The sequence below is a fragment of the Oncorhynchus mykiss genome, chromosome 3, assembly GCF_013265735.2.
Source record: "Oncorhynchus mykiss isolate Arlee chromosome 3, USDA_OmykA_1.1, whole genome shotgun sequence".
In the NCBI taxonomy this organism is placed as follows: Eukaryota; Metazoa; Chordata; class Actinopteri; order Salmoniformes; family Salmonidae; genus Oncorhynchus; species Oncorhynchus mykiss.
Window position 1 is genome coordinate 44,986,397 of NC_048567.1, and position 24,228 is coordinate 45,010,624.

A 24,228-nucleotide genomic window follows, 5' to 3' on the forward strand; every position below is an offset into this window, starting at 1 on the left:
GCTTTAAAAAAATCCTTTGCTGTTTTCCTGTAGGCTGCCACAGTATGCTGCTGCTCACTTTAAATGTCTTGCTCTCCCCGTCTCCATACACACACTCTCTCTCTACCTTATCCATGAGCAGACTGCAGATTCGATTCACCCCTCTCCATTGTTTTAAGGACAGCAATCCAGACAGTACTCGTGTTTACCTCAGCACAGACAGATTACAGATAACTCAGTCTAGGAGAGGTTGCCTGTGCAATATCAAAATGCATGTAGAGAGTGGCATACAGTCGTCCAGTTCACACATACCCAGACAATCCTTTCCATACCTACTGTACTTATCCCATCAATGAGTTAACGTCTATTGCACATGCAGCCATGGTTTGCGGCGTTTATTGTCTATTATAAACTGGGTGGTTTGAGTTCTGAATGCTGATTGGCTGACAGCCGTGGTATATAAGACCGTATACAACGGGTATGACAAAACATTTATTTTTACTGCTCTAATTACATTGGTCGCCAGTTTATAATAGCAATTAAGGCACCTCGGTGGTTTGTGGTATATGGCCAATATACCACGGCTAAGGGCTGTTCTTAGGCACGACGCATCGCGGAGTGCCTGGACACAGCCCTTAGCCGTGGTATATTGGCCATATGCCCCTCGTGCCTTATTGCTTAAATATATTATTTTCCACTATATTGGTACCTACTTTATGTAAGCGTCATTCCACCCTCCTGTGGAACCTTGATCTGGTATACATGTATATGGAAAACAATATAATGGAAAATCCTGAAGGTTGATGGTTAGGTTTAATGGCCTCTTTGCAACTAGAATGCAACCTACTTGTACTAGAAACACTTGAATAACTATTTTACGATCAAATTATTTTTTCTTCTTACAGAACTGCTTTTGATCATAATCCATTTTCAATATCTACAAATGCTAGTTTTCCTAATGCACACTCAGAATAACATAACATTCAGCGTTTCAGATGGGTGGATAGAACATTTGTTTAGTTGGCACTTGAAAACATTACACACATTTTGGCAGAGATCGTCTAGGGATCCAATTTATTTACAAACGGTGTGAATCTCACAATAAACAAAAAGAAAATCCCTTGTATTGTTAATGTCACCTATAGAGGAAATGGTAGGATAAAAACTGCTGAAGCAAATGCGCAAGTGGGGTAGGGGAAACCTTTTATTTTGATTCAATAATGACGTTGCACTTCAAGATACGTTGCACTCCCAGATCATTTCACGATAACTCTGAAATTAAGTTTGAAATCTCAATTTCCAATACAAGAGAATATATCAGTTATTCCTTCAACATTTCAAGGAGGTAAACGGTTTTTGCTGACCAACTGAGAGTGGGGCTTTGTTTTGGAATACATAACAGTAGATTTGTTAAACGAATAGCTCCTAAGAAAAAAGCTAGCTTTCTGTTGATGCCTGGCCTCAAGAAATCAAGTAAATGGATTAAGAGAAAATATGAAGAAAAACATTCCCAGAAAGAGCCGGTAGTTGCTTGTTCTGTTCAGGAGAGTACAAAAAACTGCGGGAGCAACATGCTTTTTAGCTAGTCTAAAACAAGGCCAATTTGTGACATCAACGTTCATGTGCTTTTTGATAACATCAATGTTAAACCTCATATTATGCATGTCTGCGGAATATATATAATAAATGTAACGCAAACACTTCCATAAGGATTTAGGGAGCATTGTGACAACGTCTCAGTGACAATGCCATGAAAGTGGCAATTACAACTTATACTGTAGAGCTGTATAGTTTCTGTCACATTGGTTTAACTTTTTCCAGTCCTAGCATATTTGTCTCTGACACTGGGACCTCTTGGCTTAAACGACATTCATAGCACAGCTCCTCTCAGTGGACATAAAGACACAAGAGAACAAATTAAACTGGCCTTTTCAAATTTCTCATATATTTATTTACATTCTGCACATTTTCAACAGACTGAAAATAGTTGTTATTTAGGCAAAATAATTGTGAGAAAATACTAACACATTATAAGGGCGTTATACGTGCTTATGGTAAGTTCTACAGTGCCTTTTAACGCCAGCCAACATTTACAAAAAAAATGTGTTTATGTGTTCAAGGTAACAAACTACTTTAATTTTGAAGCTTTTTGAGCTTAATGCACCTAAAATATGCTGATTTCACTGAGCTTGTGTTTGCAAAGGGTCTTGAGATAGGTGTTCTTGTTATAGTGATAGAGGACTCAATTTTGTATATGTGCCATTATAGCCAGATATATTAGAAAAGGAGGAGATAAGAATCACAGCTGGAAATGAATAGTAAATCATATAACGCCCCCCGCCCAGCAGACTGTCGACCAATTGCATTCATGTTGTTGTGCTGCACCAAGCGGTTGCTAAGCTAATCGTCACGCAATCCTGTCAAAAAGTCAGGGAATGAGTTGAGAAATCTGCCTATTTTCCTCAAAAGTATGGAATTTTACGATTTCAAAGCTAATTATCTCAAATCCTGGAAACGATTTGTAATGTTGAGCTTCTTGTTTACATAATTCATGCTCATGTTGGCTTTTTGTGCTAGCATCCAATTGACTCCCATTCCTTGAAGAAGAGATCTACTTGTCTGAGTTTTCCCAGAATGCAACGCACTACCCATTGAGATTCCCATCTACTCAAAAGTATCTCTGTTTTGCGTATGTGACAGCATGGGCAGCGCCATTGAGGCAATCTCCATTTTGAAGTAGTCAATTTTCTTCTTCACAATTGGCTGATCCTTCCTGGACATGACTCCAACAGGGTCACCAGGAGGGATCAGCAAATGCAGTTGGAAGTCCCACCCAGTTCACTACATTAAAATGGTGGAAGCCTGCAATGGGGACTTGGCTGTGGTAGTTGTAACTGAAGGTCAAGGTTGGGAAATAGAGGAAGCGGATGTTTTGTTTGAATCAGATTGCGTGTCTAGTGGAGATGAGAGGAAAAAAATATTGGATTTACAATGGCAAATACAAAAGGATATAAGAGAAGAAAAGTGGTAGTGGAATCCAAGCCAAGTAAGTGTTTGGATCAATGTTACCTGAGAGATCCGTTTGAAGTCTCTAAAAATCGTGGATGCATTGGGTAAATGGGTGAGAATAATGATACGTTTTCTTTGTGTCTGCAAATGCAAATAATATGGCCATGTGTCAAGTGTATGTAGAAGGGAGGAGTATCGTATGCCAGCTGAGCCTAAATTCTGCAATTGAACATGCGGCCAAATTTCTGAAGTGTCCTGTTAGGGTGAAGGAGACAGGTGGCAAGAATACGGGCTGTCCAGCATGTCACCTATCCGGAGGCATTGAGAAGAGTGGAAGAAATTAGTGATGTTGAAGAACTAATGATAGTAGGAGTAGAGACACCAGAGACGATTCCTTGGTCAACAGAGGGAATCTGAAATGTTGCATGTAAAGAAGGTGGAAAAGCTGAGGAAATGGACATCGTCGTGAGTGCGATTGAGTTTTTTGGGGGAAATTGGGATTTTACAGCAGAGGCATTACAATGCATGGTCATCACAGACCCCTGAGCCTGTGTAGGGAAGTTATTGGAATTGTGAGAGAAGGAGTATAATTGGTTTTTAATAAAAATGTTGTATTTTGTATAATGTCAGGACCCCCTTTCCCACGATTGATATAATTTTGTTTCACTACCGTTTAGAGTAGGTGGCGGCAGTACACCAGTAGTCTGCCATAATTCCTCAAAGTAGAATAAACCAGCAATGGCGATGCTCAGGCTAATACGACTTTTTGGCCAGTAGAGGCCTCTATCATTCTCTTTGGTTCCTCTATATCATTTCCGCTTTACATTTTCACATTCCCGCCATCATCGAGTACGGTAGGAAAACGTCGTGTGTGTGTGGACCACACTGTCAACAATATAATATTGGGACCACCGAATGCCGGCAAAAAACAATTTACTACTCCCTTAGGACTTATATAGAGATATATTTTTTTTTATATTTTAAAAGTTTCGGTTCAGGGATATTTCATTCGGGTAAGTGTTTTTTTTTGTCTTGTAATTAAGTTTAGACGATGTTTTCACCTCCATCAAATGGCAAACAAGCAAATTAGCCAGTTAGTTAGCTAGCAGACGTTAGATCCTCGGCCTTTTTAGTAGCCAGCTATCGTGCAGGGGATATGGCTAGACTAGGTTCAATGTGCAACTATCCAGTTGTGTTTTGCTGAGTTGATTGGGGGCGTCAATCTCATTTTATAAAATTCAGTTGGCCCCGTTTTGTTAGCAAGCCAACGTTAGCTGTACAGTCGCTTAACGTTAGCTAGTTAACTGACCCGCGTGTAATGGTTGGGTCCTCCCCCTACGTCCCCAGAACTGATATAACGTTAAATTAGCTAGCTAGCTAGCTAGCCATCAGAATCCGACTGGAGAAGTAATTAACGTCTAGTCGGATTCTTATGACTTATCAACTAACGTTAGCTAATCTGACCATCCACATTGAACAAGTAGGTGATACAGTTGAATCTATAAACTCATCATATTTTCATGCAATCGATTCCATAACGTTGCAGTAGCTAAACATCGTTATGTCAGTTCAATTATTAACCAGGTAGCGTTAACGCTAACTTCGCAAACTATTCTGACACTCAGCTAAAACCCTACATTTACAGAGCTATCTGAGAGCATGCCCATCTCTAACGTTAGTTCCCTATGCAAATCAACTACATTTGTTAACTAAATTTCAGCAATTAGATTTACCAATAATGTTACCTATGCTTGCAACTTTAGCCACAATTAGGGTGTTAGGTGTTAATTCAACTTTGGTTCTGGTGTTATACTAAGTATTTCATGTTGTAGAGCAGCTTTTCAGGAACACAGAACAATTTATTTCATGAAGATAGGATTTACTATTGCTGAGATGTTTTATTTTCAATTGACCGAAAAGGGTCGCGGACAGGTCATTGATAATCCCTTGTCGAAAATAAAGCATCAAAACACCTGTCTGGAATCTCAATTCAATACCCTATGTCCAATATCTGAAGATAGGGTGGCCATATTGTTATGACATAGTCCGGGCTGATGTAGCGCACTTTTTTTTAAATGAAATTAATCTGCAAAATTATACAAAAAAAACTGCTGTAAATTAAGCCCATTTTAAGGTAGGATTGTCATACTATTAACCAATATTAAATGCTTTATGCAAAACTGAGTTGAAACAATTTATGAAAGTAAACTTTCTGACTTTGGGCAAATTAGATATGTAATATGCTAATTCGTCTAAAGAATTTATTGAAAAAAAATACAGCATGTGAAACCCATTAATTTAAAGTCCGGTGGTCATGAACAAAAAGCAGTGTTATTAATTATCAATTATTAACAGTTGGGCTGTATGTCACAGTTATGCTGTATTCAGTAGTCCAACTGTTTAGGCCTAGAGTGCCAAAAATACACCCAACCCTGTGCCACCTGAATACCCTGTTCCACCTGAAGATTTCCTAGCCGATAATAGCTGGCTTTTGTCAGATATTTTTTAGGAAAGCCGCTAAATATTATTGGCACGGGCTAATTGTTCGGGAGAAGAAGGGAAAAATCCCATTGCGAAATTATGCTTTTTAGCCTATTCATTGATGGAAATACATTTGACTGGTTGTGCTTATCGGTCTATAGGTTAATTTAGTGGAATTAGTTTGCCGCGTGTGGACAGTAGGCTATATTCGTTATGTATCTTATTTATCACATGCATACAGATACAAGGCCTTTGAGTGGAAAATCTATCATACAGCGTAGGAGCTGCTGCTGCAGCACCCCGTGGTGCTTTCCAGACAATTGGGAACTGTGGAAAAATACGAAGTGAAATTATGGCGTCTGTGATCTTTACATCGAATGTCAGAGCTCTAGAAAGAGACTCGAGTTGGAATTCTGTTGGAGGACCATACAAATAGAATTTTCCCAGTTGTCTTGAATGCACTAAAGTCCCAGTTGTTTTGAACGTGGGATCAAACTGCAGCAGAAGGCAGGCTTCATCAGCATGTCACACACCACTTTGCAAGAGCTGGAGGCAGTATGCATTTTGAAAACGTATACTTGTACTGAACAAAAACATATAAATGCAACAATTTCGAAGATTTTACTGAGTTACAGTTCATATAAGGAAATCGGTCAATTGAAATCAATTTATTAGGCCCTAATCTATGGATTTCCAATGACTGGGCAAGGGTGGGCCTGGGAGGTCATAGGCCCACCCAGACTGATGTCCTGAGTGCTCTGGAGCAGGTTTTCATCAATGATCTATTTTGTACTTAACTCTGTTAATCTTTCCCTCGATCCTGACTAGTCTCCCAGTCCCTTCCACTGAAAACGGAAAGGAGCTAAATATGCAGGTTTAAAAATATATACTTCTGTGTATTGATTTGAATTTCTTGATTTTAAGAAAGGCGTTGGTGTTTATAGTTAGGTTCAGTCGTGCAACGATTGTGCTTTTTTTTCTCGCAAATGCGCTTTTGTTAAATCATCCCCCAGTGTTGCATCGATTGATTATATGCAGCGCAGGACACGCTAGATAAACTAGTAATATCATCAACCATGTGTAGTTAACTAGTGATTATGATTGATTGTTTTTTATAAGATAAGTTTAATGCTAGCTAGCAACTTACCTTGACTTCTACTGCATTCGTGTAACAGGCATGCTCCTCGTGGAGTGCAATGAGAGGCAGGTGGTTAGAGCGTTGAACTAGTTAACCATAAGGTTGCAAGATTGAATCCCAGAGCTGACAAGGTAAAAAAATCTGTCGTTCTGCCACTGCAGTTAACCCACCGTTCCTAGGCCGTCATTGAAAATAAGAATGTGTTCTTAACTGACTTGCCTAGTTAAATAAAGGTGTTAAAAAAAATAAAAAAAATAAAAGAAAATCTGCGTCCAAAAATACAGATTTCTGATTGTTATGAAAACTTGAAATCGGCCATTCAGATTAATCGGTCGACCTCTGCTCCAGAAGCCGTATTTTCTTCTGTTGAAGCCATTCTGTTGTTGATTTACTTCTGTGTTTTGGGTCGTTGTCCTGTTGCATCACCCAACTTCGAGTGTACTTCAATTGGCGGATAGATAGCCTTACATTCTCCTGCAAAATGTCTTGATTAACTTGGATTAATTTTCCCTTCGACGATAGCAAGCTGTCCAGCAAAGCAGCCCCAAACCATGATGCTCCCTCTACCGTAGGGATATTGGTGCTGTGTGCTGTGCCTTTTTTTCTCCACACATAGTGTTGTGTTTTCCTTCCAAACATCTCAACTGTAGTTTCATCTGTCCACAGAATATTTTGCCAGTAGCGCATCCAGGTACTCTTTTGCAGGAATGTTTTTTTTTTTTTTTTGGACAGCCGTGGCTTCTTCCGTGGTGTCCTCCCATGAACACCATTCTTTGTTTAGTGTTTTACGTATTGTAGACTCGTCAACAGAGATGTTAGCATGTTCATGAGATTTTTGTTAGTCTTTAGCGGACACTGTAGGATTCTTCTTAACTTCTTGACGCACCCATCCCGTTAGCGGGATCATTTTCGTCAACACCCGCTGAGTTGCTGACTGCCAAATTAAAATGTAAATTACTAAAAATATTTAGTTTTTATGAAATCACAAGTGCAATATAGCGAAACACAGTTTAGCTTGTTGTTAATCCACCTGGCGTGTCAGATTTCAATACAGCTTTTCGGCAAAAGCATAACAAGCGTTTTATGTAAGAACATCTCTCTCAGTAGACAAAATGTTACAAACACCTAGCAGCTGAGTAGATTGGTCACGAAAGTCAGAAAAGCAATAGATTAAATCGCTTACCTTGGATGATCTTCGGATGTTTGCACTCACGAGACTCCCAGTTACACAAATGTTCCTTTTTGTTCCATAAAGATTATTTTTATATCCAAAATACCTCCATTTGTTTGGCGCGTTATGTTCAGAAATCCAAAGGCTCGAGCGGTCATCGCAGACGAAAATTCCAAATTGTATCCGTAATGTCCACAGAAACATGTCAAAGTTTTTTATAATCAATCCTCAAGTTGTTTTTAAAATATATAATCTATAATATATCAACCGGGACTGTCGCTTTTTCAATAGGAGAGGGAGAGACGATGGCTGCCCCACTCTGTTGCGCAAGCAAAACTCTGCGAACACCCAGCTATCCACTGACGCGATGTTATCTTTCTCGCTCATTTTTCAAAATAAAAGCCTGAAACTATGTCTAAAGTCTGACACCTTGAGGAAGCCATAGGAAAAGGAATCTGGTTGATATCCCTTTAAATGGAGGCAAGGCATCCAATGGAACAGAGAGCTTTCAGGAAAAACATCACTTCCTAGTTTTGATTTTCCTCAGGTTTTCGCCTGCGATATCAGTTCTGTTATACACAGACAATAGTTCGACAGAGTGTTTTCTATCCTAATCTGACAATTATATGCATATTCTAGATTCTGGGCCTGAGAAATAGGCAGTTTCATATGGGTACTTTTTTTTTTTATAGCCAAAAACAAAAATCCTGCCCCCTACACTCAAGTTAACCTCATTGAGCATTCTGCTCTGTGCTCTTGCAGTCACCTTTGCAGGATAGCCACTCCTAGGGAGCGTAGCAACAGTGCTGAACTTTCTCCATTTACAGACAATTTTACCGTGGACTGATGAACATAAAGGCTTTTAGAGATACTTTTGTAACCCTTTCCAGCTTTATGCAAGTCAACCATTCGTAATATTCTTTCGAGGCATGGTTCACATCAGGCAATGCTTCTTGTGAATAGCAAACTCAAATTTTGTGAGTTTTTTAAAAATTTTTATAGGGCAAGGCAGCTCTAACCAACATCTCAAGTCTTGTCTCATTGATTGGACAATTTGCTTTTGGAGAAGTCATTAGCCTAGGGGTTCACATACATTTTACAACCTACTCTGTGAATGTTTAAGTATATTCAATATAGACAATAAAAATACAATAATTTGTGTGTTAAACACTGTTTTTCTATCGTTGTGACTTAGCTGAAGAACAGATAAAATGTTATGACCAATTTATACAGAAATCCAGGTAATTCCAGAAGGTTCACATACTTTTTCTTGCCACTGTATATATTTTAAGAATATGTCCTTCTACTTTTCCCTTCCATTAAGGTTATTTTGGAGAGCACCACCCTGACAGTCACCAATGGCAGTTGCAGTGCCCAAACTCTCCAGTGGTGCTGTTGTCAAAATCCGCTACAACAGCATAGATGTGGGCACCACTCGATGGAAGGAGGGGACCTTTGAGGTTCTTGAGAAGGATAACAAAGTCAACCTGTGCCTGAAGTTTAGTGCCGGTGGTGCAGCCAAAAGTTTCCAGGTATTGTATAATAGTGTTTTCCCCCATACGTGCTCATTTCACGTACCAAAATTGCATGCTTACATTGGACTTGAATAGCTGAGAAATTCTGTATGTTAAGGCAGTCTGAATGTAGATGTTCATTATATATTTCTATGCTTTCAGCTCAACCATAATGTGAATAATGTCGTGATGCAGCCCATACACACTATGAGACGAATTGTGGTGACTCTGAAGGATGACAGCATAGTCACCCTTGAGAGAGTTCCCCCTGTTGTGGCTGAGAAAATGAAAGAATACCTTGAAAAGCTGAAGCATGGAAAATCAACCGGTAACAATCTATTGGAAATTGTAGATCATTAAGTCTTTAATTAAAAAAAAAAAAAAGCTGTTTCTTAAAGTTGCAGCATGATTTACTGTGGACCAGTCCCTCTGCTGGAAAGTAAGTGTTGTTTTCTGGTAGTTCTAAAGACCTCCCAGGGAAGTGCCAGCTTTGGTGTGCTCGGGAATCGATCCGTAAAAAATGAGACCAGTCCGCATGGAGAACGACAGGTAAATAATTGCGTTTAGAAAACACCTGTCATTTAAAACCACACTAAGTACCTCTGACAAGCTCATCCACTTAAACTCTGCCTCTTTATCAAGACAACACCCAGGCGACCCATTGTGGACAACAGGGAGGAGACGACGACCCGCAAGCCCCTGGGTAGCCCCAGCAGAGTGACCTCCACACCTGCCCGCAGTGGGCTGTCTGAGAACAGGTAGTCATTCCCTCCTACAGAGGGAAATCATATTTTTTTTAGCTCCACATTAAATTACTTCACCAATCATGCGGTGTGGACAGAGCAGCGTGCTATGGAGTGGGCAAGCTATAGCCCAGTGAGTTGTTTACATACATGATGGAAAGTGTAGGGCAATGACAATTTTGCTGGTGGGGAGAGGGGGTGGAAGAGATTTGACTTGAAGCCCTGGGCATCTTGTGATGACATACATTATCTAAATTAGGCCCATAGAATTATTCCTACGGAGGAGTGGCTTCTATGGAGGAACTTTGAATGTTTTTGAACTTCAGTTGGCTTAACATTGGACCAGAGAAGCTAACAAGCTTGTGTGTGCAGAGTGGCACCAGAATTAAAAACACATCTTACTTTTTTGTAGTTTAATAAATCCAATGTGAAAGGTGAGGATAACTATAGTATCCCTAACTAGCATTAAAAAAAGTTAATCCATTCTTGTCATGAAAAATGTATCTCCCTATCTTCTGAGTCACGCTTGTAATATCGGTAGGCTACAGATTTTCAGCTGGCTGGCAGACAATGAAAGAAGTTTTTGGTTAATAGAGGGAGGGCTTTGTGTTTTTTGTGGGACTGGGGGGAAAATTATGTAACAGAATGTTATTAACTTCTCTGGGATATGTGGGACGCTCCCACCTTTTCCAAAGAAGGAGAGGTGTCACAAAAGACAGAAATAGCGTTAAAATTAATCACTAACCTTTGATCTTCACCGGATGGCATGCCCAGGACTCCATGTTAGACAATAAATGTGTGTTTTTGTTCGATAAAGTTAATCTTTATGTCCAAAAACCTCATTTGAAATTGGCATGTTATGTTCAGAAATGCATTGTCTCAAACAAACATCCGGTGAAAGTGCAGAGAGCCACATCAAATTACAGAAATACTCATCATAAACATTGATAAAAGATACAAGTGTTAAACACACATTTAAAAAAACTTCTCCTTAATGCAACCGCTGTGTCAGATTTCAAAAAGGCTTTATGGTAAAAGCACACCATACAATTATGTTAGGTCAGCTCCTAGCCACAGAAAAACATACAGCCATTTTCCAACCAAGGAGATGTGTCACAAATTATAAATATTCACTTACCTTTGATCTTCATCGGAATGCACTCCCAGGAATCCCAGTTCCACAATAAATGTTTGTTTTGTTCCATTTATGTCCAAATACATCCTTTTTGTTTGCGTTTAGTACAGTAATCCAAATGCACAATGCGTGAGCACTTAGTTCAGACAAAGTAAAAAAAAGTTATATTACAGTTCGTAGAAACATGTCAAACGATGTTTAGAATCAATCTTTAGGATGTTTTTATCACGAATCTTCAATAATATTCCAACCGGACAATTCCTTTGTCTTTCGAAATGAAAGGGGACGCTGCTCGCTCTCACGGCCGCGCGTATTATTTAGCTCATGGCATTCTGCCAGACCCCTTTGCCAAACAGCTCTTATTCACTCCCCCTTCATAGTAGAAGCCTGAAACCAGTTTCTAAAGACTGTTGACATCTAGTGGAAGCCTTAGGAAGTGCAATATTACCCCATAGACACTGTATATTGGATAGGCAAAGAGTTAAACCTACAAACCTCAGATTTCCCACTTCCTGGTTGGATTTATTTCTCTGGTTTTTGCCTGCCTTATGAGTTCTGTTATACTCACATCATTCAAACAGTTTTAGAAACTTCAGTGTTTTATATCCAAATCTACTAATTTATATGCATATTCTAGCTTTTGGGCCTGAGTAGCAGGCAGTTTACTCTGGGCACCTTATTCATCCAAGCTACTCAATACTGCCCCCCAGTCCCAAAGAAGTTAACCGGTTCCCATGCCTTTAAAATAACGGTTCTGTTCTGGGACAGTATAGATCACTTTTGTTCTTATTCTGTTCCTTAACAAATGTTAATTTCTAGTGTTCTGTTCACTGAACCGGTTCCAACCCTTGATGAAAATACCCTCAAATTAAAGCTGACAGTCTAAACTTTAACCTCCGTAGTAGAGGTCGACCAATTATGATTTTTCGATACCGATTATTGGAGGACCAAAAAAAGCCGTTGCCGATTTTTATTTGTAATAATGACAATTACAACAATACTGAATGAACATTTATTTTAACTTAATATAATACATCAATAAAATCAATTTAGCCTCAAGTAAATAATGAAACCTGTTCAATTTGGTTTAAATAATGCATAAACAAAGTGTTGGAGAAGAAAGTAAAAGTGCAATATGTGCTATGTAAGAAAGTTAACGTTTCAGTTCCTTGCTCAGAACATGAGAACATATGAAAGCTGGTGGTCCCTTTTTAACATGAGTCTTCAATATTCCCAGGTAAGAAGTTTTAGGTTGTAGTTATTATAGGAATTGTAGGACTATTTCCCTCTATACCATTTGTATTTCATGAACCTTTGACTATTGGATGTTCTTATAGGCACTTTAGTATTGCCAGTGTAACAGTATATCTTCCGTCCCTCTCCTCGCTCCTCCCTGGGCTCGAACCAGCAACACAACGACAACAGCCACCATTGAAGCAGCGTTACCCATGCAGAGCAAGGGGAACTATTACTAGAAGGCTCAGAGCGAGTGATGTTTGAAACACTATTAGCGCGCGCTAGCCATTTCATTTCGGTTACACCAGCCTCATCTCGGGAGTTGATAGGCTTGAAGTCATAAACCGCGCCAATGCTTGACGCACAACGAAGAGCTGCTGGCAAAACGCAAAGAAAGTGCTGTTTGAATGAATGTTTACGCTCCTGCTTCTGCCTACCACCGCTCCGTCAGATACTTGGATGCTTGTATGCTCAGTCAGATTATATGCAACGCAGGACACGCTAGATAATATCTAGTAGTATCATCAACCATGTGGGGATAACTAGTGATTATGATTGATTTGTTTTTTATAAGATAAGTTTAAGGCTAGCTAGCAACTTACCTTGGCTTACTGCATTCGCGTAACAGGCAATCAGTCTCCTTGTGGAGTGCAACGAGCGGCAGGTCGTTATTGCGTTGGACTAATTAACTGTAAGGTTGCAAGAATGGGTCCCCCGAGCTGACAAGGTGAAAATCTGTCCTTCTGCCCCTGAACGAGGCAGTTAACCCACCATTCCTAGGCCGTCATTGAAAATAAGAATGTGTTCTTAACTGAATTGCCTAGTTAAATAAAGGTATACATTTTGTTTGGGGGGGGGGGGGGGGGGCAAATCGGGGCCCAAAAATACTAATTTCCGATTGTTATGAAAACTTGAAATCGGCCCTAATTAATCGTCCATTCCGATTAATCGGTCGACCTCTACTCCATAGTCATTGCAACATTTCAAATCCAAAGTGCTGGAGTATAGAGCTAAAACAACCCCAAAAGAATAATTCACTGTCCAAATACTTTTGGACCTCACTGCATGTCATTTAGCAGATGCTTTTATCCAATGTGACTTAGTAATGCATGCATACATTTTACATGTGTGGCCCCAACGGGAATCGAACCCACAACTCTTGGTGTTGTAATCACAATGCTCTACCAAATGAGTCACAGGACCACTTTGCAACACAACCTCTGTCCCAAATCTCCTCCCCTCTCACTAGCCTTTCCCCTGAGAGAACATTTCTACACTTGACATTGGCGTTAGATTTTTTTGTATTTATTGGTCTCGTAACCAATCTTAATGCTCGGTTTGCCCCCTCAGGAATGAGAAGAGGAAGAGACTCCACATCTTTGACTGTGACTTGACTGAGGACTACCCCAAGGAGAATGACTCATCCAGGTATGACAAAGGCAATATGTTACTCTACCAAGCAAAGTTTTGGGTTGATTTCACATCCCTTACTGTCATTTTAGGAATTGAAATGCTGTCCTATGAAAATGTCTTGTCTGTAGTCCACTGACTGATATTGACCAGGAATGCACCATACACTGCTACCATTACTGGGATATGAACACTATTATACCATGGGAAATAAATTTGCGGCAATGGTAGTGAAACCATTGTGCTCCACTTAATTTAAACTGTTCTCTTTAATCTTACTTTATATCAGCAACAACAAGGCCACGTCGGACCCCTCCAGGAAATTTCTGCTGAGCTGCAAAGACAAGCTGAAACAGGCGGAGGAGAAGCGTAGCTCAGGTGAAGACCCTCAGTCAGTCTGCTACACATACAAAGTGGGGATGTCCTTCTCCAGACTAGAACAGAAGCGTCTCCAGACGCCCTGTCTTTGTCTGACATTACTGACTTTATTGTCCCTATGAGGAAATTTTGTTGCAGAGTCATGTACACGTCTGATAACTGTCTAGCTTTGCCAACAGTTTCACTGGTCCAGGCACCACTTCAGCCCACGTCATTCTACGGCAGCCGATCGGCGACCAAAGACTACTCCGCGAGTCAATCCTTTCTAGACAGGTAAGTAAAACATAAAAAAAAAAAAAAATGTTTTACCTTTATTTATCCGGGTTGTTTCATTGTTGTTAATGATGCATTAGAATGTATTTTTAAGATGCTGCCACACCTTCAGTTCCTCAACATTTATTCCCTCCTCCCCACAGGCCATCCACTACATCCCAGACCACCTCGGCTAAGAGAAGTCTCATGTTACCCAATCACTCAACCCCCTTAAAGAAAGTGCGCCCCACTCTGGACTACGGTGGCTGGAACAAGCCGAGACCGTCCACTCTGGCCCAGCCCCAGCCTCCACTGCAAGGGTAAGGAGACACCTCAGGGTTATAGTGGTGATTCTGAAGTTAACCTCCATAGTCAATAAGGGGCTGTTCTAGTGCTGCCTAACTACCAGAAGTTAGTCATTTACTGTAACTGTTCATGCTTGTTATGAGTATGCCAGTACAGACACTTCCATGTCACAACATGTATTCTTACCACCAATGGTTGTAGTGGTGGTACGGATATAGAGTATAACTCAAATGTCCTCTTAACATCTTTGCTGCAGATTCTCCAACCTGGGCAACACGTGTTACATGAACGCCATCCTCCAGTCTCTTTTCAGCCTGCCATCATTCTCCAATGATCTGCTGAAGCAGGGAATCCCATGGAAGAAGGTCCCAGCCAACGCCCTGCTCAGGTAGGCTGCTGTTAGTGTTTCATCAGTCAGCCTCTTCAGCTAACCCCATAACTGAATATAGGAAACTGTCATTAGTTTGATCAGTTCTTCAAATGTCCTCACCTTGTTTCTTCTTAAACACAAAATATTTCTACTTTTTCCAAGGGATGCACCTTTTAAAAAATCTGTTTTGGTGGCTGAGTGATGTCATTTACCAAATTAACTGCTTAGCTGACTTGTGCAACTGCCCTGCGCCCTTATGTACCACTAACCCCCCTCCCTTTCTCCCTGTGCATGCAGACGCTTTGCCCACTTGCTGGCCAAGAAGGACATCTCGTGCCCCGAGGTGAAGAAAGACCTGCTGAGGAGAGTGAAGAGTGCCATCTCCTCCACCGCCGAGCGCTTCTCCGGATACATGCAGAACGTAAGACCTACAATATTAACACCACCACCATTTAGACTCTTACGCGGCTCTGTATATTCGCTCACATGGTAACTTCCTCATTCTCTCTCTATAGGATGCCCATGAGTTTCTGAGCCAGTGCATGGACCAACTGAAGGAGGATGTGGAGAAAATGAACAAGAGCTGGAAAAGCGAGTCGGCAGCGGCCGCGTGGGATGAGCCTCCCCAGCAGGCGGCCGCAGCCCGGCCCGGGGAGGAAGCGGACACCTCGCGCATCTACACCTGTCCTGTGGTGGTTAACATGGAGTTTGAGGTGCAGCACACCATCACCTGCAAAGAGTAAGTGAGTTGCCCCCTTTTCAGACTGTGGATTCCTGGGCGGTAAGTCTCTCCCTTGATGGTAAATAAAATAACAGATCTCCATTACATACAAATATGTCAAGATTTTCTCTTGAGTCCATTCCTTTTAGTTTTTGTGATGTTACCTCTACAAAGCATATGAAATTGTTCTAAAGACTCACTGGATGTCATGTTATTAATGACAAATCATAACAAAGGTTGTGCTGTTATGTGTGGTTTCAGCTGTGGCGAGGTGGTGACCAAGCGGGAGCAGTTCAACGACCTGTCCATTGACCTGCCTCGCAGGAAGAAGACCATCCCTCTCCGGTCCATCCAGGACTCTCTGGACCTCTTCTTCAGGGTGTGTGCCCACTGTCCCCACAAACCACCACATGTCTATATATATATATATATATATATATATCTCCACTAAAGGCAATGAAATAGTCCACATAGTATTTAAATCATAATATCACGTAGATGAGTTACATTTTCTTTCTGTGTATTCCAGATCGAGGAAATCGAGTATTCGTGTGAGAAGTGCAGCGGGAAAGTGGCGACGGTGACTCATAAATTCAGCCGACTCCCCAGGTGCTCCCATTTGTCTACAGCGGGGATCTTTAGCCCTGGTGTTAAGAACACCAACTCCGTACTAAGCTGATCATTCACCTGGGTTGTGTCTTATTTGAAATTGCCGTTTATTCCCTATATAGTGCACGGGAGTAGGGGGCCATTGCCATGACCAAATTGAATGAGAAAGAGGTAACCCTACATCGCTTTCTATCCTTTCCCTCACGCAGAGTTCTGATTCTGCACCTGAAGCGCTACAGCTTCAACGCCCAGCTGTCACTGAACAGTAAGCTAGGCCAGCAGGTGATGATCCCCCGCTACCTCACGCTGCTGTCCCACTGCACGGACGCCACCCGCCCCCCACTCAGTCTGGGCTGGAGCGCAAACGCCGCCATGTAAGAACCCCCCCCCACACACACACACACACAAGCACACTTGGAGACTGTCAAATTGTTGGGACAATGTTCACTTTTTCTTTTGAAGTCACCACACAGTCGGGTCTTCAACGTTATTTGGACATTTATCACTGCACGTGAATATTTTGTTTTCTAACCTACCATGCTCTGTTTTATTTAAAAAAAAAAAAAAAAATGTACAGGTCACGAACACTGAAGGCCTCCCAGTCGGTGAACTCCTCCTCACTACTTCGGTAAGCCAGTCTCTAGCAACATGGAATCACTAACACCCACTTTTACAGCCAACCCAGGAAGGCGGATCATGTTCACTAAGTCCAATGTTTCCTTGGTGAGGCGCAAAATTGTGGATGTTTGGTTCTTCTAACTACTGTTTTCATTTCCTTCCACCAGGAAATTGTCTCTGAAGGCAGGGGGCAGCTCCAGCACTATCCTGGTGGACTCTGACAGCGAGGAGGAGCTGAGCCGGAAGGTGGTGAGCCGCAAGCGCCGTCTCAGCGACTGTCTGCCCGACGACAGAGCAGATGAGGTTGGGGCACCAGAGGGATTGGGGGGGATATACATTACTACACCCTAACCGCTGACACATGCGGGGCCAGGTTGAAAGAACACTGTGTTTAGTGTGTGACATGATGAGCTCTGGCTGTGTTTAGGTCCAGCGAGGCGTCCACCACACAGACGCGTCAGACTTCAACAGCATCAACGATGAGGAAATGCTGGCGGCGGTGCTGGAGATGAGTCGCCAGGACGCTGGGCTCTCCTGCCACGCCCCTGAGGACGAGCCAACCGGCAGCCCTGACACGGGCTTCGGTGACGCTGACGCCCAGGAGATGAACTACCGCCCAGACCTGCTGGAGACGGACACTAAGCCGTCTGCAGGTAACCACCGATCTCAGAAACACAGACACACCAGCCAGGAGGGAAAGGCTTAAACAGTTCACTAAAATTATTTTGAGACTACACACCAAAACAGCTCTCTGTAGTTACTTACTAGATGCCCATTCATTTCATTGAACTATGCAATTTTTTTAAGACTATATACTTGAATTATACAACATGCATGCAGAAGCCTCTGGTTTTTAAATGTGTGTTTTACCAACCCATGCTAAACGGAGTGTGTATCTGTGTGTGTGTAGACGTGCTGGACTCCCTGGACCTGACCATGGACGAGAACAAGGAGAACCAGACCCCCGAGGGGGTGCAGGGGGATCTGGACTGGGTGCAGCAGTATGGCCTGGAGCAGGAGAGGGAGGAGCAGGAGCTGCAGCAAGCCCTGGCCCAGAGCCTGCAGGAGCATGTAAGACTCAACACACACTAGGATGTTAGAGAGAGACCCCCTATACAGCTCTACCATTGGACATTTTACTGTAGGGGAAACATGATGTTGGTGGTTCACCAATGTTTTTGTAATGTAGGCTAATCCTCCTTCCGCTTCTGTAATGTTTTTGTGATCCACAAGAAAATAATCTGTCTTGAGCTCAGACCCACCGTCACTAGCACGCGCTCCAGCAGGTATATCTCACTGGTCACCTCCAAAACCAACACCTCCTTTTGGCTGCCTTTCCTTCCAGTTCTCTGCTGCCAGTGACTGGAACGAATTGCAAAAATCGCTGAAGCTGGTGACTTTTATTTCCCTCAACAACTTTAAACATGAGCTATCTGAGCAGCTAACCGATTGCTGCTGTACATAGTCCATCTGTAAATAGCCCACCCAATCTACCTACCTCATCCCCATATTGTTTTTATTGACACTTCTGCTATTTTGCACACCAGTATCTCTACTTGCACATCATCATCATCTGCTCATTTATCACTCCAGTGTTAATCTGCTAAATTGTAATTACCTCGCTACTATGGCCTATTTATTGCCTACCTCACGCCATTTGAACACACTGTGTATAGACTTAATTTTTTTCTGATGTGTTATTGACTGTACGCTTGTTTATTCCATGTGTAACTCTGTTTGTGTCGCACTGCTTTGCTTTATCTTGGCCAGGTCGCAGTTGTAAATGAGAACTTGTTCTCAACTAGCCTACCTGGTTAAATAAAGTAAATAATAATAAAGTAAATAAATAAAAAAACTATAGGGCCAATGTTACCTATGTGAACCTTTGATAGAGCTGGACAGGACAGCTGGTTATTGCATCACCACGATGCAAACCTGACCTTTGCAACGTGTGGTTTCTCCTACAGGAAGCCCAAGAGATGAGGGAGGACGACGACCTGAAGAGAGCCACAGAGCTCAGCCTGCAAGGTACAGCATAGACACTGCTACCCCTTTTTATGCCAATACGCAGCTTCACTAAAGTAAAGAAGTGTGTGTATGTTTGCACATTTTTACATGTCTTGATTCTCCCTCGTTTTTCTCCGCCCTCCCAGAGTTCAACAATTCGTTGCCGGAGCTGCTGTGTTCAGACGAGGACTCTGGGAACGAAGAGGTGCTGGATATGGAGTACAGCGAAGCAGAGACCGAGGATCTGAAGAGAAATGCTGAGGTACGAAGTCTCCCTCACACTAACCTTCACCAGGTTAGTGTCATTTATCTACGGCATACTTTTCATAAAATTCCTAGGATTTGCGTGGCAACAAATTTATTGGGATTTCTCAAAACTGTCGTATGCAACATATACGCATGTTTTCATTGCTTTAATCAGAGCCCTACGACGTTTGTGCGCTCGTGGCGAGCGTTACAGCCCCGCCTGGAAAATGCAATTTTATGGTAACAAAAGCATCTTCATTTGCTGTATGATTTGAAGATGTTGAAACTGGGCCATGATAGTTTTTTAAAAAAAAAAGCAATTTGATCAGATTTGTAGAAGTACGGGCAGAGTGTTTTAATCTTTTAAAATTAAATGCTACAGGCCACACTTCTATGGAAAAAAATACAAATTGTTCAGTATTTTGTTTCTCTTGCTTTCGTATAGGCTCTGAGATTAAATAGGCTACGATGTCACACTCCTATCGCAATACTGTAGCCAAACAATACTGTCAAATATTTTAAATAGACGACCGGTCTATTTACTTTCGAGCATGCTTGGCTATTGAATGAGAGATGGCGAAATGGTAGTGTAATATTTGTTGTGTAGCAGAAAAAAACAGTCATGTCAGAAAAGGAGACATGTCCCGCAATATGATTATGATTTAGACCTATTTAATAAAAGTAAAATAAATATATTAGGGAACATGCTGCTATGTGATCTCCTTACCAATGGCAAATGTATCTGTTTTATCATTAGGCCTATGTTTTTTAATGTTTTTATTAGCCTACCATTGTTATAAATTCCCGTGCCTCAAACACCTCAATTTCCCCCAAAATAACAATATTTGCTTGCAATACAGTTGATCAACCACTAGAAGTTATGCATGGCGATGCGCAGACTATTTGACATAATCTGAAGTGTTTGTTGTGCCTGCCATCGGTTGAAACACAGCATGCACCCAGGGTGGTTGTCTTATTTTGGCAAAGGAAATGTACTAAAATGGTGCACACATCATAGAATGTTGACCTTGAATGGGAATATCTGTTTTAAGTTATGCTGTCAATCCTCCATAGGAAACAGATTTTGAAATCATAGAAATGTAGATAATAGAATACACATGACCAATTAAGTTGACGGTGGGTGGACCGGCGGCTATCTTTGTGGTTGCAAATATAAGTTACTATTTCAATGGTGTGTACTAGAGGTCGACCGATTTTATGATTTTTCAACACCGATACCGATTTATTACTGGACCAAAAAAAAGCCGATACGATTCATCAGCCAAATTTTATATATATTTGGAATGACAATTATAACAATACTGAATGAACAAAAACACTTTTATTTTAACTTAATATAATACATAAATCAAATTTAGTCTCAAATAAATAATGAAACATGTTCAATTTGGTTTAAATAATGCAAAAACAAAGTGTTGGAGAAGCAAGTAAAAGTGCAATATGTAGCTAACGTTTAAGTGTCTTGCTCAGAACATGAGAACATATGAAAGGTGGTGGTTCCTTTTTAAACACGAGTCTTCAATATTCCCAGTTAAGAAGTTTTAGGTTGTAGTACAGAAAGCAGTGCTTGTCTGCATGTTCCCCTGTCAGTCTGCTCTTTCGCTTATCATAAATGATCCCCACCTCACTGAACACTCTCGCTTGGGCCCGAAGAAGGTGGGGGACAAACTTCTTTCTGAGTGATTGTAATCTGTCCTCATTCTGCTTCCACCACTCCAAAGGCAAGCTGCTCTTTCTGTCAATGACAGGTGTCGTGGAAATTCAGTACTGAGAGAGACTTGTTCATTTCTTCAAACAATCGTTTTCATTTAATATCGATTCATTATTTGCAATAGTTAGACTGTCAGCCCACCAGTCTTGACTGACTGTTAGGCTGAGAGTCTAGCCTTTACAGACGATGCACAGTTTTTATAGAGGCTGTCCACCAGACTGGGTGGCTGATCTACTCCGGACTCTTTACCTCTTTGCACCTGGTTCTGGGTCTTCCTCTTCACTTGTCCCTTCTGCTGTGGCTCTGGGATTTGGTTTCCTTAGTAGGCCAGATTCCTCCTTCAGCCACTCTTTTGCTTTCTCTAGTGCTGTCCCTGAGGTGAAGGCCTAACTCTTGTAACGTAGATCCATGACAGTTGCCAGCACCAGGCACTTTGTCTCCTCGACCTTGGAGAACCACCTCGTCAGGCTGTCCAACATGGTCTTCCGTAAAGTTTTGGTGCCTTGAGTAGAAGAACCCTCCTGCTGCAGCTTCAGCAGCGACACACTGGGGATGATGCATGTGGCTGTAGAGTTGGAGTGGCTCATCTCCAGTGTCGCCTCCATAGGTGCCAGTCTCTCAATTGAGTTAGAGACAATGTCCCACTGTGCAGCAGACAAACTGCTGACGTGTCCGTATTCACCTGCATACACATTCAGTGCACGCCTCTGTTCAAACATCCTCTGCAACATGTGTAGTGTTAAGTTCCAGCGAGTTTAAACTGCTTGGATGATGCTGTGTTTGGGACGGCCCAAGCTCTTCCTGAATGGACCTCAGCCTCTGTTTGGCCAGTAGAGTGGTCAAAGTGAGTTGCACAGCTCTTCAACATGGCATTAATGTCTAGCACAGCTCTCTGACTGGATAGTCCATCATTGATTACAAGCTATAGGGTATGTGCACTGCAGCTGATGTCTGGAAGCACTGCCAGTCTCATAACTTTCACCATGTTTGCCCCACTGTAGCTGAGGACCAACACTACACATTCTGTGTGGATGTCCCAGTATTCCAACACTGTCAAAAACATCGCTCTGGTGCAGTTTCCTGTGTGTGATCCAGTCATAGTCTTGACATTCAGCACAATCTGCTTTCTTGTTCAGACATTGCCAAAGAAATGTCCATTAAGGCTCATCAGTGCCCGACCAGCAGTCAGTTGTGAATGCCATGTGTGGAGTGTTCACTGGTGCCACCAGATTCTTCACTTTCATCACAACTCTTTCATGTGTTTTATCTTGCATTTCTGTGCAGTAAAATGTTTCCTCTTTGATCCTGTACAGGGGTTCAGCAAGAGTAATCAGCTGCTGAAAACCAACGTCAGACACCACTGTGAATGGCTTGTTGTCAGTGGCAATCATCTCAATAATTGCTTCAAATCATACCGTCTGTTTCAAAATACCCGGGTATAACGGTATATCACCCAAGATGAGTGGAGTCTTTGCTAGTCTTGTTAGTGTCTTTTCTAACATGTCCCCCAAGAACTCAATAAAGCATCTGGCACAACTACGCACCATTTTAGTTCTGGGTGTCTAAGATTAAGTAGGGAGAAACGGCCCAGCTGAACACCTTCCTTTCTTGTTCCCAGAGCGGAGACTTGGCCAACTCGTTCCGGCTGATCAGTGTAGTCAGTCACATCGGGAGCAGCTCCTCCTCTGGTAAGCACTGCCTATAGACCACAGTCTGCTAAGATACAGTATATGTCCAAGCTACGAGATGCACTCATTTCTGGTAACCACAAATAGGGGTGTAAGAGATGTGAATGTTATGATTTTGTTTTGGTATCGACTAATCTCATAACACACTACTGTGTTAGCAGGAGCCACAGATCATCAATCTGTTAAAAAAAATGTAAAGCATAAATGTAAAATTTGTCAGCTGAGGCAGCAACACTGTATATTTGTAGTCTAATATTAACCTATAATTCTATCTCCGGACCCTCAGGCCATTACATCAGCGACGTGTACGACATGAAGAAGCAGTCGTGGCTGACCTACAACGACCTGGATGTGTCGCGCACGCAAGAGGCCACGGTGCAGAGAGACCGCGACCGCAGCGGATACATCTTTTTCTACATGCACAAGTTAGTCTCCCTCTACCAGTTTCAGTTGTGTGCTGGGTTATGTTCATTAGGGCAACAATGTGAAATTTGTCCAATACGGAAGCAGATTTTCATTTTCAGTTGCAAAATGTTTTTCTAGTGTCTCCTACTGATCACAACTCTGTTCTCTTATGGTAAGGGAAAAACCACCAGCCTCTCACTATATGCCCTATACCAGTCTGTGTGACTGATTATAATGCAGTGGAGGCTGAGAGAGACCCAGCTCTAGTAAGCAGGGTTGTCCATACGATTGGCAACTCTGAGCAGAAGCTGGAACAAAATCTCCCGTCTTTCATGCTATAAGAAAATATTATTTGTTGAAATTTCTAAACTGGCAAAGTGAAACCGTCTGGTAACTAGACGTTTGCTGTGGGGTTTTAATATCAGAACATTAATACAACTGAAGTTGTACATTCACTTATGGTGGGAGATATTGTGGGGAACTTAATGTAATGTGTGTATCATATTATGCACTGGAACCCACTGTAAGGGGTGTGGATTTGTTTCAGTGAGCTGTGCCTTGACTGACTGCTGTGTGTGTGTGTGTGTGTGTGTGTGTGTGTGTGTGTGTGTACCTTCTCCTCAGGGATGTGTTTGAGGAGCTGTCTGAGCTAGAAAGGACAGGGGCCAGTGGAGGAGCCTCTGAGGCAGGGAGGACTGTCCTGCAGCCCCTCTGAGCCACCAGTCTGTCATCAGTCACACACCAACCAACACACTGAGCTCTCCCCAACAGATGGGTCGGGTTTGGGATGAAGGAGAACCTTTCTCCAGTACTACTGATCACCATCCACATTTTTCTGTCTTCAGGCACTTTGTGCTTTTTTAAAACAAAAAAACAGGCCATGGTAGCTTCTGTTGCGAAGGCAGGCTCAGACGTCAGCACACACAGCCAATTTCCTTCTCGCCAGGTCTGTTCAGAAATGAGAGACGGTGCTCTCAAAAGAAAGAAAATAGACTGTTCTTTGTTTATTAAACACAGAGATATTAGGCCTGAACTTTTCAGGCTTCTTTATTTAATTTTCTATGATTTGTTGTTGTAATA

At 41.9% G+C, this 24,228-nt stretch overlaps 1 protein-coding gene across 3 annotated transcripts; it reads left to right on the forward strand.

Annotated features, from left to right (window-relative positions):
* Window positions 1–2,711: 2,711 nt before the first annotated feature.
* On the forward strand, window positions 2,712–24,228 carry LOC110520010 (ubiquitin carboxyl-terminal hydrolase 37). Of its 3 annotated transcripts, none has more exons than XM_036974218.1 (24): window positions 2,712–3,025; window positions 9,103–9,310; window positions 9,455–9,620; window positions 9,753–9,841; window positions 9,935–10,050; window positions 13,757–13,834; window positions 14,106–14,194; window positions 14,362–14,467; window positions 14,611–14,766; window positions 15,009–15,140; window positions 15,420–15,543; window positions 15,638–15,861; window positions 16,105–16,222; window positions 16,373–16,452; window positions 16,662–16,826; window positions 17,030–17,080; window positions 17,238–17,373; window positions 17,498–17,723; window positions 17,981–18,141; window positions 19,038–19,098; window positions 19,224–19,339; window positions 22,674–22,743; window positions 23,030–23,168; window positions 23,773–24,228. In XM_036974218.1, the coding sequence occupies exons 2-24, from the start codon at window positions 9,137–9,139 to the stop codon at window positions 23,861–23,863; spliced, it is 2,868 nt and encodes a 955-aa protein (XP_036830113.1). In that variant the 5' UTR covers window positions 2,712–3,025; window positions 9,103–9,136; the 3' UTR covers window positions 23,864–24,228. The 3 variants fall into 3 exon arrangements, with proteins under 3 accessions (XP_036830113.1, XP_036830112.1, XP_036830114.1); XM_036974217.1 differs by lacking the exon at window positions 2,712–3,025 and adding an exon at window positions 3,809–4,001; XM_036974219.1 differs by lacking the exon at window positions 2,712–3,025 and adding an exon at window positions 3,809–4,001 and having other exon boundaries at window positions 14,374–14,467.